This window comes from Rosa chinensis, chromosome 5, assembly GCF_002994745.2.
Source record: "Rosa chinensis cultivar Old Blush chromosome 5, RchiOBHm-V2, whole genome shotgun sequence".
Taxonomy (NCBI): Eukaryota; Viridiplantae; Streptophyta; class Magnoliopsida; order Rosales; family Rosaceae; genus Rosa; species Rosa chinensis.
The window spans coordinates 82787653-82805898 of record NC_037092.1 but is presented as its reverse complement, the minus strand read 5'-3'; the positions used below and the strand labels follow the sequence as shown (position 1 = coordinate 82805898).

General features: G+C 40.4%; 1 protein-coding gene across 3 annotated transcripts; it reads left to right on the top strand.

Annotated features, from left to right (window-relative positions):
- Nucleotides 1–276: 276 nt before the first annotated feature.
- On the top strand, nucleotides 277–16390 carry LOC112166717 (E3 ubiquitin-protein ligase UPL1). 3 transcript variants are annotated; one of them, XM_024303606.2, is made up of 17 exons: nucleotides 277–630; nucleotides 1369–1464; nucleotides 1545–1751; nucleotides 2071–9562; nucleotides 9671–10035; nucleotides 10125–10442; nucleotides 11151–11352; nucleotides 11442–11728; nucleotides 12092–12378; nucleotides 12514–13648; nucleotides 13745–13891; nucleotides 14083–14163; nucleotides 14361–14586; nucleotides 14671–14810; nucleotides 15368–15474; nucleotides 15603–15771; nucleotides 15931–16390. In XM_024303606.2, the coding sequence occupies exons 1-16, from the start codon at nucleotides 598–600 to the stop codon at nucleotides 15703–15705; spliced, it is 11226 nt and encodes a 3741-aa protein (XP_024159374.1). In that variant the 5' UTR covers nucleotides 277–597; the 3' UTR covers nucleotides 15706–15771; nucleotides 15931–16390. The 3 variants fall into 3 exon arrangements, with proteins under 3 accessions (XP_024159374.1, XP_024159373.1, XP_024159372.1); XM_024303605.2 differs by having other exon boundaries at nucleotides 2074–10035; XM_024303604.2 differs by having other exon boundaries at nucleotides 2071–10035.
- The last annotated feature ends 1856 nt before the right edge of the window (nucleotides 16391–18246 follow it).

Genomic DNA, 18246 nt, shown 5'->3' with positions numbered 1-18246 from the left:
TATCTATACATTACGATGTATTCACGATATACTTTCTATCTACTAATGAATATTGTCGTCTTTTCCTCCGATGTTACCCGCGAAGTCATCAATTAAGAAAAGAAACCTACAGTTTTTTTTGGGATTTTAGAATTTTATTTTACCATGAAAGAAAAGAAGAAAAAGACTTTAATACCATTTTTATTTTTATTTTTTTGGCAACCTCCTCTCTTTTATCCCTCACAGTTTCCTTCATAAACTCTCTCCCTCTATATATATACGACACTCTTTAGCTTCGTCTCAGTTATTTATTTCTCCTCAATTTCTCTCTACTTCTCTCTCTCTCTCTCTCTCTCTCTCTCGCTCGCTCTGCGATCTCATCAAAACCCTAATTTTGATCGCAAACCTTCAATTTCCTTCCGATCATCGGAGCTCAGCGATCCGATCATCGTGAAATTGCGTAAACAAAACCTTCACTCAGTTCGTTATTCCAATCACTGCTAGTTTTTGTTCCGAACCAATTCAGTCTCTGCTCTTCGATCAATTATTGATATTCCGGCGATTGATCGGTTCGCAATTCAAAGCCGTTCTGATTCGGGCAATGCTTTCAGTTCCAACATGAAGTTGAAGAGAAGGAGGGCCGTGGAAGTGGTTAGTATATTTACCAATGGAAAACCAATTTTATTGTAATGAAATACATATATGCTTGTTTCTTTGGATATATATATATATATACATATATATATGCGTATGAATGAAGTTATGCTTTGTGAAGTTGATGGTTTTGGGATATGTTCTTATTCCTTTTCGTGCTTTTGATAGTTTTGATGGTGTTTTTAGTGAGTGTTTCTTTATCTGTTTGCTTATTTTTGTTAGGCATATGTCAATTTGTTAACTTTAATGAGGTTAGGGATGGATAGAAGGTAGGATTGTTAATCTTTGGCAATATAATATACAATTTATACTCTTTCAATAAAATATAGAAAGCAAAACTGTACTTCTAAAATCAGTGCCTCAATTGCAGACGCTAGTTGATATGTGTGGGTGGATTAATATTTTTCTCTTACTTGGTACTCAATATTGTTAGCAATTTGAGTGAGGCTAAAGTATTATCAAACATATTACTTTCTGGGTTTGGATTCTTGCACTATGTTATATTGTTTGCATTACTTTGTACAGTCCTTTTTCAGTATTTTCCCTTCTTTGTATGTTGCTTAGTTAGTGTCACTCATTGCTGTGCCTTATTGCAATTTGAGAACTTTATCAACATAATCATTTGTTTCAAGCTATTTGTTATTTGTTTATGAGGTGGGATACCATATAGATGAATTTATCGATGCCTGGAAAATAGATGCAACTAGTATTAACTTCTGCCTTGTTTTATGTCAGCCTCCGAAAATTAGATCCTTCATCAACAGCGTCACTGCTGTTCCACTTGAGAATATAGAGGAACCTTTAAAAGGTTTTGTCTGGGAGTACGATAAGGTGGTCTTATAACCCTTACATGTTACATAGTTTTGGTTATGATTTGCAGTTTAATTTATATGCTTTTGTTTTTGGTGCAGGGAGATTTCCATCATTGGGTTGATCTGTTCAACCATTTTGATTCATTTTTTGAGAAGCATATAAAATCTAGGAAGGACTTGCAGGTTGAGGATAATTTTCTCGACTCTGATCCTCCTTTTCCAAGAGAAGCTCTTCTTCAAGTTCTCCGCGTGATAAGAATAATTTTGGAGAACTGCACAAATAAACACTTCTACAGTTCATATGAGGTAAATATGGCACCAATCACCATATCAGTTTCAGTTGGGTCAATTTTTGGTTGCTTGACATTACCTAATATGTTTTAAGATTTTTATCTCCTACATATTATTACTATTATTATATAAAATATATACTGTTATCATTATTATTTGTAATATGTTAATTGTTACTCACTCGGGTTGCCAACCATGATCTGCCCACCCAATTATACATGGAATGAAGGCTTTATTACGATGGGTGACTTGTCCTACCATCATGCATTTTGTTATTTTCCAGTTCCATTTGGTTTATATTAATTTTATGCCTTTGTTTGATGTGTTAATGCAGCAGCATCTCTCATCTTTGCTTGCTTGCACCGATGCGGATGTGGTTGAGGCTTGCCTGCAGACTCTGGCTGCATTTTTGAAGAAAACAGTAGGAAAGTATTCCATCAGAGATGCTTCACTAAATTCAAAGTTGTTTGCTCTTGCACAAGGTTGGGGAGGAAAGGAAGAGGGTCTTGGATTAATTGCCTGTGCAGTACAGGATGGTTGTGACCCTATTGCTTATGAGTTAGGATGCACCCTTCACTTTGAGTTTTATGCGTTGAAAGATGCAAGTGAATTACCAACCACAGAACAGCAGACCCAAGGTTTACAAATCATTCATTTACCTAACATCAACACTCATCCAGAGACTGATCTTGAGCTTTTGAGTAAGCTAATTGCCGAATACAAAGTACCCAGTAGTTTGAGATTTGCTTTATTGACAAGATTGCGTTTTGCAAGGGCTTTCGGCTCTTTAGCTACTCGTCAACAGTATGCCTGCATTCGTCTGTATGCCTTCATAGTTCTTGTTCAAGCAAATAGTGATGGCGATGACCTTGTTTCTTTCTTCAACACTGAACCGGAGTTTGTCAATGAACTAGTGTCATTATTGAGCTTGGAAGATGTAGTTCCTGAGAAAATTCGAATTCTATGTCTTCTTTCATTGGTTGCTCTTTCTCAAGATCGGGCCCGACAGCCTAATGTTTTGACTGCTGTCACATCTGGTGGGCATCGTGGAATCCTATCCAGCCTCATGCAGAAGGCCATTGATTCCGTCATCAGTGATACATCAAAGTGGTCTGTTGTTTTTGCTGAGGCTCTGTTATCTCTTGTTACAGTTTTGGTTTCATCATCATCCGGTTGTTCAGCCATGCGTGAAGCTGGATTTATCCCCACCCTTCTCCCTTTGCTTAAAGATACAAATCCACAGCACCTACATTTGGTCAGCACATCTGTGCATATTTTAGAAGCTTTTATGGATTACAGTAATCCAGCTGCTGCATTGTTCAGGGACTTGGGCGGTTTAGATGATACCATCTCTCGCCTGCAGCTGGAAGTGTCTCATGTAGAAAATGGGCCAAAACAACAAGATGAAGATTCTAGTACCTCTGGAAGTGCACAAGTAGTTGCAGGAACTTCCACTGAGATAGACAGCATGCAACCTCTGTATTCAGAACCTCTTGTTTCATATCATCGACGACTGCTGATGAAAGCTCTACTGCGTGCTATATCTCTGGGGACTTATGCACCTGGAAATACTGCCCGTGTTTATGGCTCGGAGGAGAGCCTATTGCCGCAATGCTTATGCATAATCTTTAAAAGGGCAAAAGATTTTGGTGGTGGGGTGTTTTCACTTGCGGCTTCTGTCATGAGTGATTTAATTCACAAAGATCCTACCTGTTTTCCAGTTTTAGATGAAGCAGGTCTTCCTTCTACCTTTCTGGATGCTATAATGGATGGCGTTCTTTGCTCAACAGAGGCCATTACATGCATCCCACAGTGTCTGGATGCCCTGTGTCTAAATAATAATGGTCTTCAGGCTGTGAAAGATCGCAATGCATTGAGGTGCTTTGTGAAGATATTTACTTCAAGAACCTATCTGCGTGCTCTAACAAGTGATACACCTGTCTCCCTATCTAGTGGATTGGATGAATTAATGCGCCATGCCTCCTCATTACGTGGTCCTGGTGTGGATATGCTAATTGAGATTTTAAATGTCATCTCAAAAATTGGACATGGGGGTGATTCTTTTCTCATGTCAACCGAACTTTTATCTTCTTCTACTCCTGTTCCCATGGAAACTGATGGAGAAGAAAGGAATGTAGTCATGTCAGATGATAGGGAGTCATCCAAGATGGATAGTTCGGAGCAGGGAACTGAAACATCTTCTGATTCTTTAGTGGGAAATGCTGAAGTATTGCTTCCTGATTGTGTGAGCAATGTTGCACGTCTTCTTGAAACTATACTTCAGAATGGTGACACTTGTCGTATATTTGTGGAGAAGAAGGGAATAGAAGCTGTCCTGCAGTTGTTTACCTTGCCTTTAATGCCTCTTTCTGTTTCAGTTGGTCAGAGTATATCTATTGCATTTAAAAACTTCTCACCACAACATTCTGCTTCTTTGGCTCGGGCGGTATGTTCATTTTTGAGAGAGCATCTGAAATCAACAAATGAACTCTTAGTTTCAGTTGGTGGGACTCAACTTTCTTTGGTGGAATCTGCAAAGCAAACTAAGGTTTTGAAGCATCTTTCCAGTCTTGAAGCTATTCTGTCTCTGTCTAATGTTCTATTGAAAGGGACGACTACTGTGGTGTCTGAACTGGGTGCAGCAGATGCTGATGTATTGAAAGATCTTGGGAGTACATACAGGGAAATCCTTTGGCAAATCTCTCTGTGTAATGATGTCAAGTCTGATGAGAAGATCAATGCTGAACAAGAACAAGACATTGCTGAGGCAGCTCCATCTAATGCTTCGGGAAGGGAGAGTGATGATGATGCTAATACTCCCATGGTGAGATACATGAACCCAGTTTCTATTAGGAATCAGCCCTTTTGGGGTGGAGAGCGTGAGTTCCTTTCAGTTGTTCGCAGTGGTGAAGGTTTGCACCGTCGTAGTACTCGGCATGGGATTACACGCATGAGAGGAGGAAGGACAGGCCGGCATTTGGAGGCTTTACATATTGATTCTGAATCTTCTTCCACAGTATCGGAGGCAACTACATCCCAGGATTTGAAAAAGAAAAGTCCTGATGTGCTTGTTACAGAAATTCTTAACAAGCTCGCTTCCACTCTACGTTCCTTCTTCACAGCTCTTGTCAAGGGATTCACATCACCAAATAGGCGTAGAGTTGACTCTGGATCATTGAGTTTGGCCTCAAAAACTCTTGGAACTGCCCTAGCTAAAGTTTATCTTGAGGCTCTTATTTTCCCTGGGCATTCTACTTCAGCTGGGCTTGATACTTCATTATCAGTCAAGTGTCGATACCTTGGAAAAGTTGTGGATGATATGATGGCACTTACATTTGATAGCAGACGACGCACTTGTTATACTGCAACAATTAATAATTTCTATGTCCATGGTACCTTTAAGGAGCTGCTCACAACGTTTGAAGCTACTAGTCAGTTGTTATGGACCCTACCATATTGTATGCCAACATCAGGCATTGATCAGGAAAAGACAGGTGAAGGCAGTAAACTGTCCCATAGTTCATGGCTGCTTGAGACTCTACAAAGCTATTGCCGTGTGCTGGAGTATTTTGTTAATTCTTCTTTACTCTTATCTACAACCTCTGCATCCCAGGCACAGTTGCTTGTTCAGCCAGTTGCAGTTGGTCTATCAATTGGGCTTTTTCCTGTGCCAAGGGAACCAGAAGTTTTTGTTCGTATGCTTCAGTCTCAAGTTCTTGATGTAATACTTCCTATCTGGAACCACCCCATGTTTCCAAATTGTAGTCCAGGATTCGTTGCTTCCATTGTTTCACTTGTTATGCATGTATATTCTGGTGTGGGAGATGTGAAGCAGAATCGCAGTGGCATTGCTGGAACTGCAAACCAAAGATTCATGCCTCCACCACTTGATGAAGCTACTATTACTACCATTATGGAGATGGGTTTTTCAAGGGTCAGAGCAGAAGAAGCGCTTAGGAGGGTGGAAACAAATAGCGTTGAAATGGCCATGGAGTGGCTTTGCAGCCATGCTGAGGATCCTGTGCAGGAGGATGATGAACTGGCCCGGGCACTTGCTCTATCACTGGGAAATTCATCTGAAACATCTAAAGCTGATAATGTTGACAAGTCTGTAGATGTGCTGGCAGAAGAGAGTTGTGTGAAAGCTCCTCCAGTTGATGATATTCTTGCTGCATCAGTTAAGTTGTTTCAGAGCAGTGACACAATGGCCTTCCCATTGACAGATTTGCTTGTGACACTTAGCAATCGGAACAAAGGTGACGACCGTCCTAAAGTTGCATCTTATCTAATTCAGCAGCTCAAGCTTTGTCCATTGGATTTTTCTAAGGATACCAGTTCTTTGAGTATGTTATCACATGTCATAGCATTGCTGCTTTCTGAGGATGGAAGTACAAGGGAAATTGCTGCACAGAATGGTATTGTGTCTGCTGCAGTAGATATCTTAATGAATTTTAAGGCCAAAGACGAGTCAGGCAATGAACTTCTTGTTCCAAAATGTATTAGTGCTCTACTGCTTATTTTGGATAACATGTTGCAATCAAGGCCCAGAATTTCTGAGAACATTGAAGAGACTCAGACAGGATCTCTGTCTGAACTATCTGGAGAGCGTACTTCCTTGTCAATCCCTGATGCAGTTACAGAGAAAAAACAGGATACGGATGCCCAGGAAAAAGATAGTGGCACTGGATTTGAGAAAATATTGGGCAAATCAACTGGTTATTTGACTATGGAAGAGAGTCAAAAGGTGCTGGCCGTTGCCTGTGATTTGATAAAGCAGCATGTCCCAGCTATGATCATGCAGGCTGTTTTACAGCTGTGTGCTCGTTTGACGAAAACTCATGCTCTTGCTTTGCAGTTTCTTGAACATGGAGGATTAGCGGCTCTTTTTGGCCTTCCCAGAAGTTGTTTTTTCCCTGGATATGACACTGTTGCATCTGCTATTGTTCGCCATCTCCTTGAAGATCCGCAAACACTGCAAACAGCTATGGAATTGGAAATTCGCCAAACACTGAGTGGCAACAGGCATGGTGCACGTACTTCTGCAAGGACATTTTTGACATCAATGGCACCTGTAATCTCTAGAGATCCGGTTGTTTTTATGAAAGCTGCTGCTGCTGTTTGTCAGTTGGAGACATCAGCAGGTAGGACATTCATTGTCTTAATGAAGGAAAAAGAAAAGGAAAAGGACAAACCTAAAGCATCTGGTGGTGAGGTTGGATTATCTTCCAATGAATCTATCCGTATTCCTGAAAATAAAGTACATGATGGATCAGGTAAATGCTTGAAAGGTCACAAGAAGATCCCTGCTAATCTTACTCAAGTGATTGATCAGCTGCTTGAAATTGTTTTGAAATACTATTTTCCAAAGAGCCAGGAAGATTGTCAGAATAACCTGTCTTCTATGGAGGTAGATGAACCTGCTACCAAGGTAAAGGGTAAATCAAAGGTTGATGAGACAAGGAAAGTGGAGTCTGAATCTGAAAGATCTGCAGGGCTGGCGAAGGTAACATTTGTTCTCAAGTTACTGAGTGATATTCTTCTCATGTATGTACATGCAGTTGGTGTTATACTTAAACGGGATTTGGAATTGGCTCAATTACGGGTAGCTAATCAACTGGAAGGTCCTGGACATGGTGGTATACTTCATCATGTGATTCATCGATTGCTTCCACTCACCATTGATAAATCTGCTGGACCTGATGAATGGAGAGACAAGTTATCTGAAAAAGCTTCTTGGTTCCTGGTAGTTCTGTGTGGTCGTTCTGGTGAAGGGCGTAGAAGAGTAATTAATGAGCTTGTGAAAGCATTATCATCATTTTCAAACATTGATGGTAATTCTTCGAAGAGCATCTTATTGCCAGATAAAAAGGTGTATGCTTTTGTGGATTTGGTGTACTCTATTTTGTCTAAAAATTCATCATCAAGCAACTTACCTGGTACGGGGTTTTCACCTGACATAGCAAAAAGCATGATAGATGGGGGAATGATTCAGTGTCTGACTAGTATTCTCCAGGTGATTGATTTGGACCATCCTGATGCTCCCAAAACTGTGAATCTCATACTCAAGGCTTTAGAAAGTCTAACCAGGGCTGCTAATGCTAGTGAGCAATATTTTAAATCTGATGAGACAAACAAGAAAAAGTCCATGGTGTTAAATAGAAGATCTGATGATCAGGTAACTACTCCAGCTGATGATACATTGGGGCATAATCAGAATACAAGCAGTGAGCAGGATGTCAGAGATGCAGTGCCAACTGAACAACAGGATCAAGGAACTTCTCAAAGTGAAGGTAATCCTGATGCAACTCCGAACCAGTCAGGGGAACATGATATGAGAATTGAAGTTGAAGGACCATTGGCTTCTAACCAACCCATGGAGCTTGGGATGGATTTTATGCGTGAAGAGATGGAAGAAGGCAATGTGTTACACAACAATGACCAAATTGAAATGACTTTTCGTGTTGAGGGTAGGGCAGATGATGACATGGGTGATGAAGATGATGACATGGGTGATGATGGTGAGGATGATGAGGATGATGATGATGGAGAGGATGAGGATGAGGATATAGCAGAAGATGGTGGCGGCATGATGTCTCTGGCTGATACTGATGTGGAAGACCATGATGATACTGGCCTGGGAGATGATTATAATGATGAGATGATTGATGAAGATGATGATGATTTCCATGAGAATCGTGTCATAGAAGTGAGATGGAGGGAAGCCCTTGACGGGCTTGATCATTTACATGTACTTGGGCAACCTGGAGCTGCAAGTGGTCTGATTGATGTTGCTGCCGAACCTTTTGAAGGGGTTAATGTGGATGACCTTTTTGGTCTACGAAGGCCGTTAGGTTTTGATCGACGTCGTCAGACGAGTAGGTCTTCCTTTGAGCGATCTGTTGCAGAAGCAAATGGCTTTCAACATCCTCTCCTTGTAAGGCCTCCCCAGTCTGGAGATTTGGTATCCATGTGGTCAGCAGGTGGAAATTCATCCCGGGACTTAGAAGCTCTATCATCAGGGAGCTTTGATGTAGCTCATTTCTACATGTTTGATGCTCCTGTTCTTCCATATGATCATGTTCCAAGCAATCTTTTCGGTGACCGTTTGGGTGGTGCAGCCCCGCCACCATTGACTGATTATTCTGTAGGTATGGATTCATTGCAGTTATCGGGACGAAGAGGCCCAGGTGATGGCCGGTGGACTGATGATGGCCAGCCTCAAGCAGGTGCTCATGCTGCTGCTATTGCTCAGGCAGTTGAGGAACAGTTTATATCCCAATTGCGCAGTCTTGCTCCTGTTGACACCCCTGTTGAACCACATTCTCAGAATTCAGTAGTGCAGGAGAAACAGCCAGATGTGCCTCCTTCAACTGATGGTCAAGTAGTAGTAGATCGTGGTAACACCACCAGCCAACAAGTTGAAGATCAGCACCAAGACAGGGGTGTTGAGGTGACACATCAAGATATCTCCAGGCCTGAGGGTATTCCTCGCCAAGAACAAGTCAATCAAGAATCCTTTGTCGAAGATGCAGGGGGCTGTTTGCAGGAACCTGAACCAATGTCAATCCAGGCACCTTCTTTGGACAGTACACGAAATGATAACATGGACATTGGGGAGGGTAATGGCACTGCTGAGCAAGAAGGGTCAATGCCGGAATTTGTCAACTCATCTGCAAGCACAAGGGTTGATTTGCAACAGGAAGGGGGTTCTGAAGTGCCTTCTAATGTCAATGATGCTACAGTAGAAGCTATGGGTCAGGATGGATCTTCAGGCAATCAAGCTGGTGACATGCCAGCAAATTTCGGCTTCAATGTGTCTAATTCAGGTGATTCTCATACTTCTCTGGTCCCAGAAAATGTTGATGTTGACATGAATTGCATTGATGAAGTAAATCAAACTGGCCATCCCATGCCTGCTTTTGAAAATGGTACAGATGAGCCGTCAAGCCAAAACACATTGGTTGCTCCAGAAGCTAATCAGGCTGAACAAGTTACTTTGAACAATGAGGCTCCTGGTGCTAATGCAATTGACCCTACATTCTTGGAGGCTTTACCTGAAGAGTTGAGAGCGGAGGTTCTTGCTTCACAGCAAGCTCAGTCAGTTCAACCTCCTCCTTATGCGCCACCTTCTGCGGATGACATTGATCCTGAGTTTTTAGCCGCCCTTCCTCCGGATATTCAAGCAGAAGTTTTGGCTCAACAAAGAGCACAAAGAGTTGCACAACAGGCTGAAGGACAACCTGTTGACATGGACAATGCTTCAATAATTGCTACTTTTCCTGCTGATTTACGGGAAGAGGTTTCCATCTGGAACTGTCATCTTCGTTATCTTGGGTGTGGTGATTCTCTGTGTTTTTATAGTAATTGTTTATTTTGCTTGTGTACCAGGTACTTTTAACTTCTTCAGAAGCAGTTTTGTCTGCATTGCCTTCTCCACTACTGGCTGAAGCTCAAATGCTAAGAGATCGAGCAATGAGTCATTATCAGGCTCGCAGCCTTTTCGGGAGCAGCCACAGGCTGAATAATAGGAGAAATGGATTGGGTTTTGACCGGCATACAGTAATGGACAGGGGTGTTGGAGTCACAATTGGCCGGAGAGCAGTTTCTTCTATTACAGATAGCTTAAAGGGCAAGGAAAATGAAGGCGAGCCACTTCTAGATGCAAATTCATTGAAAGCCTTAATTAGGCTTCTACGATTAGCACAGGTATAGCTGTTTTCTTCATCTTTCTTTAAATTTTTTTATATCTTTACCAAACAACTTGCCTCTACCTAAATAGTTATGAAAAGTTGGTGGATTTGATAGTTAAGTTTGAATTCAGCTTCACGTGAATGAAATATTGAGTAATTTGTGTCTAAAGTTCTGGGGTTTCAACAGAGTTTGTGTGTTCTGTTGAAAGTACTATTAACATTTTATATTGATTAGAAGAATATTGAACAAACTTCTTATAGAAAAGTGCCCAAGAGTCCCAAGTCCCAACCTTTTATAGTACAATGGAACAAGTGTTTTTAAAGTTTGTCTAATAATTGAACTCTTTCCAAGGTCTCATTTTCTGTTGCAAAAAATCATCAATATAAGATTTACATGAAAGTTGAATGCACACATAGGATGTAGGAACCATGATTGGCTGGAATGATGTGGAAGTAACCTGGTATAGAACTATTATGTTTTAGCGTGTAGTATTCCAACTCGTAACAAGATGTAGATCGGCATGAAAATCATCTCTAATATAAATTTCATCTCGAATATAAAATTCATCATGAAAATTGCTTGCACACATTCATGTAGTTATACATGTGCATCACCTACAAAATAATTTACTTATTGATCGTTTCTATTGTTAAAAAAAAAAAAGCGGAGAAAAAAAAAAAACGATGTTCTAATGTTTTTTGTTTTGTTTTTGTGTGCGGTTAGCCCCTTGGCAAAGGACTCTTGCAGAGGCTCTTCTTAATCCTTTGTACACACAGTGTTACAAGAGCAATTTTAGTGCGTCTTTTGCTCGATTTGATCAAGCCTGAGGCTGAAGGCTCAGTCAGTGGATTAGCTACTATTAATTCCCAAAGGCTTTATGGTTGCCACTCAAATGTTGTATATGGCAGATCTCAGTTGTTAGATGGTAATTCAACTGACTTGACAAAAATTAATTAAACTTTCTTTGTTATTGATAACCCACCAATTAATTTGTGTTATTTTCATTTTCAACAGGTCTTCCTCCCTTGGTGTTGCGTCGGATCCTTGAGATCTTGACTTATTTAGCTACAAATCATTCTGCAGTGGCAAATATGTTATTCTACTTTGATTTCTCAGGTGTTCCTCAGTCTTTAAGTCCCTTAAATATGGATACCAAGAAGGACAAAGGCAAAGAGAAAATCGGAGAAGGAGGATTTTCATCTAATCCTGTCAACACCCAGGATGGGGATGTTCCCCTGATATTGTTTCTGAAGCTCCTTAATCGACCTCATTTCTTGCGTAGCACTGCTCATCTTGAGCAGGTATAATTCACTACTTTAGTCTGAATCACTTTTTTAAATGTTCTGGCGCGGGAGTTTTGTTTACTGTATTATAGAAGTATTGAATTCCTTAATATGTCATCCACTTTCATACCAAGTCATGAGACTGGAGAGCACATGTAAATTTCAGATTTAATGGTCAAGAGTAATCCAGTTGTGTAAAGTTTCCTGGCTAAAACCCATCTTGGGCAAACCCTACTTAGTAGTTCCTACCTTTTATATGCCAGAGATGTGTATTGGTTGCCATATATCCAAGTATATATTTGGCCTCCCAATCTTGCTTTGTTCCAATATTGATATAATACCTGGAATCTAATGTTAGGGGTTTTCTTAATCTCTCTACAGGTCATGGACCTGCTTCAGGTTGTTGTTGATAATTCAGCTTCAAAATTAGAGGTCCATTCTCCCTCTGAAAGGGTTGATGGGAATTCCCAAAATCTATCTATAAGTGAAACTTCTGGAGATGGTCAGAATGGTCGTCCTGTGGAACCAGAATCTCAGCAAGAGGTTAAACCTGATGGTGTTGGATCATCAACTTCAGATGCAAACAAAAGTACAGATACCCATAGTATTTTCTTGAAGCTGCCAGAATCCGATTTGCATAATCTTTGCAGTCTTCTTGGTCGTGAGGGGTATGGTTTATTCTCTGATTGTTTTAGTTGCATGCTTTGATTTATTGTGTGCTACTTTTAAGCTTGTAACTGCTGTGACTTATATGAGCAGTTGCTCTTTAAATGAGTTGTAATCTGGTCCTTTTGTTTGATCAGGCTTTCAGATAAAGTTTATATGCTTTCCAGTGAGGTGCTGAAGAAGTTGGCCTCAGTTGCAGTGACCCATCGAAAGTTCTTTATCTCAGAGCTTTCAGAATTAGCTCATGGTTTGAGTGCCTCAGCTGTCAGCGAGCTTGTCACTCTCCGGAATACACAGATGTTGGGTTTGAGTGCTGGTTCTATGGCTGGGTCGGCAATCTTACGAGTATTGCAATCACTTTGCTCACTCACTTCACCTGGTACAAATGAGAATTCAGTTTTGGAGAATGATGCAGAGCAGGAGGAGCATGCCACCATGTGGAAGCTAAATATTGCACTTGAGCCATTGTGGCAAGAATTGAGTGACTGTATAAGTGCCACTGAAACACAGTTGGGCCAGAGCTCTTTTTGTCCAACCATGTCCACTATAAATATTGGGGACCATGTACAAGGTTCCTCTTCTTCATCTCCTCTTCCTCCTGGAACCCAGAGACTGCTTCCTTTTATGGAGGCATTTTTTGTGTTGTGTCAAAAGCTACAAGCAAACCACTCTATTACACTGCAAGATCAAGCTAATGTGACTGCAAGAGAAGTCAAAGAGTCTGCTGGAAATTCAGATCCTTCAGGTACTAAGTTTTATAGCTGTGGGGATTCTCAGAGGAAGCTTGATGGTGCTGTCACATTTACAAGGTTTGCAGAGAAGCATCGCCGTCTTTTGAATGCATTTATCAGACAGAATCCAGGGCTGTTGGAGAAATCCCTTACTATGATGTTGAAGGCACCACGGCTAATTGATTTTGATAACAAGAGAGCATATTTCCGATCAAGAATTAGGCAACAGCATGAGCAACATCTCTCCGGTCCGCTGCGAATAAGTGTTCGTCGTGCTTATGTTTTGGAAGATTCTTACAATCAGTTGAGAATGCGTCCTAATCAGGACATGAAGGGACGATTAAATGTCCAATTCCAAGGGGAAGAGGGTATTGATGCTGGTGGTCTAACGCGAGAATGGTATCAATTACTATCAAGGGTTATATTTGACAAAGGTGCATTGCTTTTCACTACTGTCGGAAACAATGCAACTTTCCAGCCAAACCCCAATTCTGTATACCAGACGGAACATCTTTCTTACTTTAAATTTGTGGGCCGCGTGGTAATTATTCTGGACTATTGGGATTTTCGGAATTGTTCTTATGCTGTCTAATTAAGATGTCATTTTGAGTTTTTCTGCTTTGGTTTTTTTGTGCAGGTTGCAAAGGCAGTATTTGATGGGCAACTTTTGGATGTTTATTTCACTCGATCCTTCTACAAGCACATACTTGGTGTAAAGGTGACATACCATGATATAGAAGCCGTGGATCCTGATTACTACAAGAATTTGAAATGGATGTTAGAGGTGAGTGGGTTTGTCAGCACAATTTGGTTGTTGACAGTTAGTGTATGTGGGGCTGGTTTTGGTTGTGGCCTCATATCGTTTAACCAATATATAATGTGTCCTTTTGGTACTTCTGAAGTTCCTTTTTGTGCTAGTTTTCTGCACACAGGATTCTCACTATTGTTTCTCTTTGTATATTTTCTTTTCTATAGAATGATGTGAGTGATATTCCTGACCTGACGTTTAGCATGGATGCGGATGAAGAAAAGCATATTCTTTATGAGAAAAACCAGGTATGTGAATATCAACTTTTGATTTATATGTGTGTTTCATTATTTCTTTAGTTTTGTCTTCAGAGACTTCCTTTAATATTCAATGTCATACTTATTTGACTTAATTTGAACTTTTGAGTTCATAGGCTTTGCTATTTCTTCCTTTGTTGTTTTGTCTAATATATGTTTCCTTTTCCATGTATCTTCTTCTTGAACAGGTGACTGATTATGAGCTTAAACCTGGAGGACGAAATATCAGGGTTACGGAAGAAACTAAGCACGAGTATGTAGACCTTGTAGCTGATCATATTTTGACAAATGCTATTCGTCCACAAATTAATTCTTTCTTGGAGGGGTTCAATGAATTGGTTCCACGCGAGCTTATCTCGATTTTTAATGATAAAGAGCTTGAGCTACTTATCAGTGGTCTTCCGGAGATTGATTGTGAGTTGGATTCTGAATTAGCTTACTTATTTAATGTTCTTTTGCTTCTGATGAGGTATCTAAATGGTGGCATTGGTTTTGCAGTGGATGACTTGAAGGCAAACACCGAGTACACTGGCTATACAGCAGCATCTAGTGTTGTACAATGGTTTTGGGAGGTGGTTAAATGTTTCAACAAGGAGGACATGGCAAGACTGCTTCAATTTGTAACTGGCACATCAAAGGTAGATATAACACATTGTTCTTGCTCTTCTCCACAAGTGCTGGTTCAGTACCTGCAACACGGTTTATTCAATGCTACTGGATGTAGCAACAAGCATTCATGTTTTTTTTTTTTTTTCTGGCAATATATGCAACCCCCCAACCCTCCCCAAAACAAACCCCCCTCCCAAAAAAAAGAAAGAAAGGGGGCAAACGTGCACATACTTCTCTAGGGGAAACGGACAATCCCCCACCAAAGCCGACCTCTGTCTCCTACCATTTTAATGTTTTTCAACTGAATTTTCTTCACGGATTATCACTCCAAATTGACATTTGATTTGCATGCTTTTTGCCTGAGCATTGCATTTTGGCCTTGCTTTTAGCCGTCTGTGTCCTCTATGTATATGAATATGGGGTTTACCTGTGACTACGTCTTTGTCTCATTGAATTTTGCCATTGAGGAAAGTTATATCTTCTCAATGATACTCAAATTATATGTACTGAGTCCCATAATAAGGCTGTGAGCTTCTCTGAATGGGTTAATTTGAAGTTAGTAAAACCAATTTATTTGTGGTTCCAGGTTCCATTGGAAGGTTTCAAGGCTTTGCAAGGCATCTCTGGTCCTCAGAGGTTTCAGATTCACAAGGCATATGGAGCTCCTGACAGGCTGCCCTCTGCTCATACATGGTTAGTGTATATGTAGTTTGCTTTGGCCTGCCTCTTACCAAGGACAAATCAACATAATTAGCTTTTCTCTCTCTTTTTGTGCTTGTTAAGCTTGATGTTGTTGTTAATGCACTCTCATTTGTTGCCAGCTTTAATCAACTAGACCTTCCTGAGTATACCTCTAAGGATCAGCTTCATGAACGGTTGATGCTTGCTATTCATGAAGGGAGTGAAGGATTTGGCTTTGGCTGACCGAAAGAGTCTCGACTGATTTGTTGCCCCAGTATGCCAGTCATCTGTCTCAAGTACCATGTACATGTCAGTGAGATATCTTTTTACTCTGTCCACATTCTGTTGTTAATCTTTCCTAGCTTCTTCTCCGAATTATCTTTTGCTTGCAGCCAGTTACTATAGTTGATTCAAGTTAATTCTATCTGTTCTCCATCCTTCGTTTCTGATTGGTTATTCTCTCTGCAGATGAAAGAGCCGGTACTGATTTAGAGCTTTCAGAATTACAATCACCAAGGATACGAGGATGGTTTTGGTGAATGAAAGCATCGTCTGTTTATTAGAGGGCGGTGAAGGAATGATGCTTTTAGATGATCATACTATTCTTGCTGGCTCATGTGTGCTCCTCAATGGCAATGGCTGGGAAATTTTATTCTTTTGCGAATTCTTTACTTGTCAGAAAATTGGGGAGCGTACGAATGTTGATAGAAATTATGTTTTATTGTTAATATATTAGTATTCATGTTATGAGTTCAATCTGCTTTAGATTAGGCAGTCTCTTTCTGTGGCCTGGAAGTTGGTAATAAGGTTAGGTGGAAGTTGGTAATAAGCTTAGGAATCTGTATATGTAATAGAATCATTTCCAGATGGATTCATTTTGGGTTTTACTTATTCAAGGCCAGAAAGGTGATTCCAGTTTTGCTCTTCATCTTCACTCATCTTTTTCGGTTTTTTTTGTTTTGTTTTGGTTTTTTTTTTTTTAGAGTTTCCGAGAACACAGAAAGAGTTGCAATCACAGGACAAAGCGTCCAAAAAAATCAGGGTGGCGATTGAAAAGCCTCTCACACATTGCTTATCTGAGTTACTTCTAAAGTTCTAAGCGCCCAAGTAGTTAACGGTCCGCTACTACATTGCGTTCCCTATAATTTTTTTTTTTTGGGTGCCCTAAGAAACTCAAGTGCTCAATTCTTCTATATCCCCCCGTCTGAGTTTTAGAGGTGGGTTCGCGAAACCGAGAACAGAGAAAAAATCAAGCTGAAAAAAAGGGCACCGAAATTGGTTCGGTTCGGTTTTTAATTTTAGTGTTAAAAATCGAATCAATCTAAACCAAATCTGAGTTATCAAAACGTCGTTTATGAGTTTTAAGAAAGAAACCTTGGAGTCGCCATATAAAAGCCCCGATTACAATCACAACCTCTCTTCAATCAATCACCATGGGTAATCATCTGAGCCGTCTTATTATTTTTCGCTGTTTTGGTTACAGCTCTTATTTCTCTCTATTTTGGATATTAACCCATGTCTTTCATTCGAAACTAAAAGTTCAGATTTTATTTTTTGAGGAAAACATATAATATTCATTGATTATCAAAGTTAGAACGGTATGAATCTTAAACTCAGACCATATATTTGAGGGTCAAGCAACTACAAAAATGAACGCCGCTCATTCAAACTTGGTAGCTCGCATCCTATTAGATAATATGAAATTAAAATAGTAAGTTCACCTAGAGACTACAAAATACAATCAGCCAACTCCAGGTCAAACCGTCAAAGTACACAAACCGCAACTCTGCCCATGGAACGCTGACACTTACGGCTAGAAACGATTTGCCACCACACACATTACACATATGCTGTGTTTAGTACCATGGATTAGATGGGATTAAAAATCCAATCTTGATCAGACTTGACTAGATTGGATTGACGAGCTCGAGCAGCGAGAGATCACCATCAACCACAGTGACATATTGCGCTCGTCAAGGTCGAGGAGAAGCCCACTCCGATGACGAGTACGGCGAGGTGGATAATAGCGAGGGGTTGTTGATGGAGATGAAGTCGCTATGCTTGAAGATGGATTCGGGGCTAGTTGCAGAGAAAGAGATGAGCTTTTGTAGTTTTGGCTAGGGCTGTCAATAGGTCGTGTCGGATTGGGTTCGTGTCGGGTTAAGGTATTTGTCACGTTGCAAGATACAAATCCAAACCCAACCCATTTAATAATCGTGTCAAAAATCTAAACCCAAACCCAACCTATTTATTAAACGGGTTACCCGTTTCCAACCCGCTTAACCCATTTAACAAATAGGTCATGTCGTGTTAGACAAAATGACCCATTTAAGGGTTAAAAATGCGACCCATTTAACTAAAAAAATGCATAAATTGATTAAATTCACTAAAAACTCCACAAGATGAATAATATAAATAATTATATATATTCATAAATAATTAAATCCAATAATTATAAAGAAAAATATTTCAAATTGTCTGATCTTATGATCAAATACTCCCAACGTCCAAAATTTCAAGAAGAAGTATAACATAATCGGGTTATACGGGTTCACTTCGTGTTGGCGGGTTGACCCGTGGCCGACCCATTTATTAAATGGGTCATGGCGGGTTGACCCACGGCTGACCCGCTTTTTAATCGTGCGGGTTCAACCCGCTTTATTTCGTGCGGGTTTCGAGTCATGTTATCGGGTCGTGTCGGAATTGACAGCCCTAGTTTTGGCGTTGTCGGGGATGCATCGAAACGAATTCGGATTTAATTTAATGATACCATTTCAACTAGAC

Excerpts from the sequence above, each read along its gene's own strand:
- LOC112166717 (XM_024303604.2), top strand. The coding sequence starts at position 598 with ATGAAGTTGAAGAGAAGGAGGGCCGTGGAAGTG. Across the intron at positions 631-1,368 it reads GAAGGAGGGCCGTGGAAGTG|CCTCCGAAAATTAGATCCTT; the intron begins GTTAGTATATTT and ends GTTTTATGTCAG. Across the intron at positions 10,443-11,150 it reads GGCTTCTACGATTAGCACAG|CCCCTTGGCAAAGGACTCTT; the intron begins GTATAGCTGTTT and ends GTGTGCGGTTAG.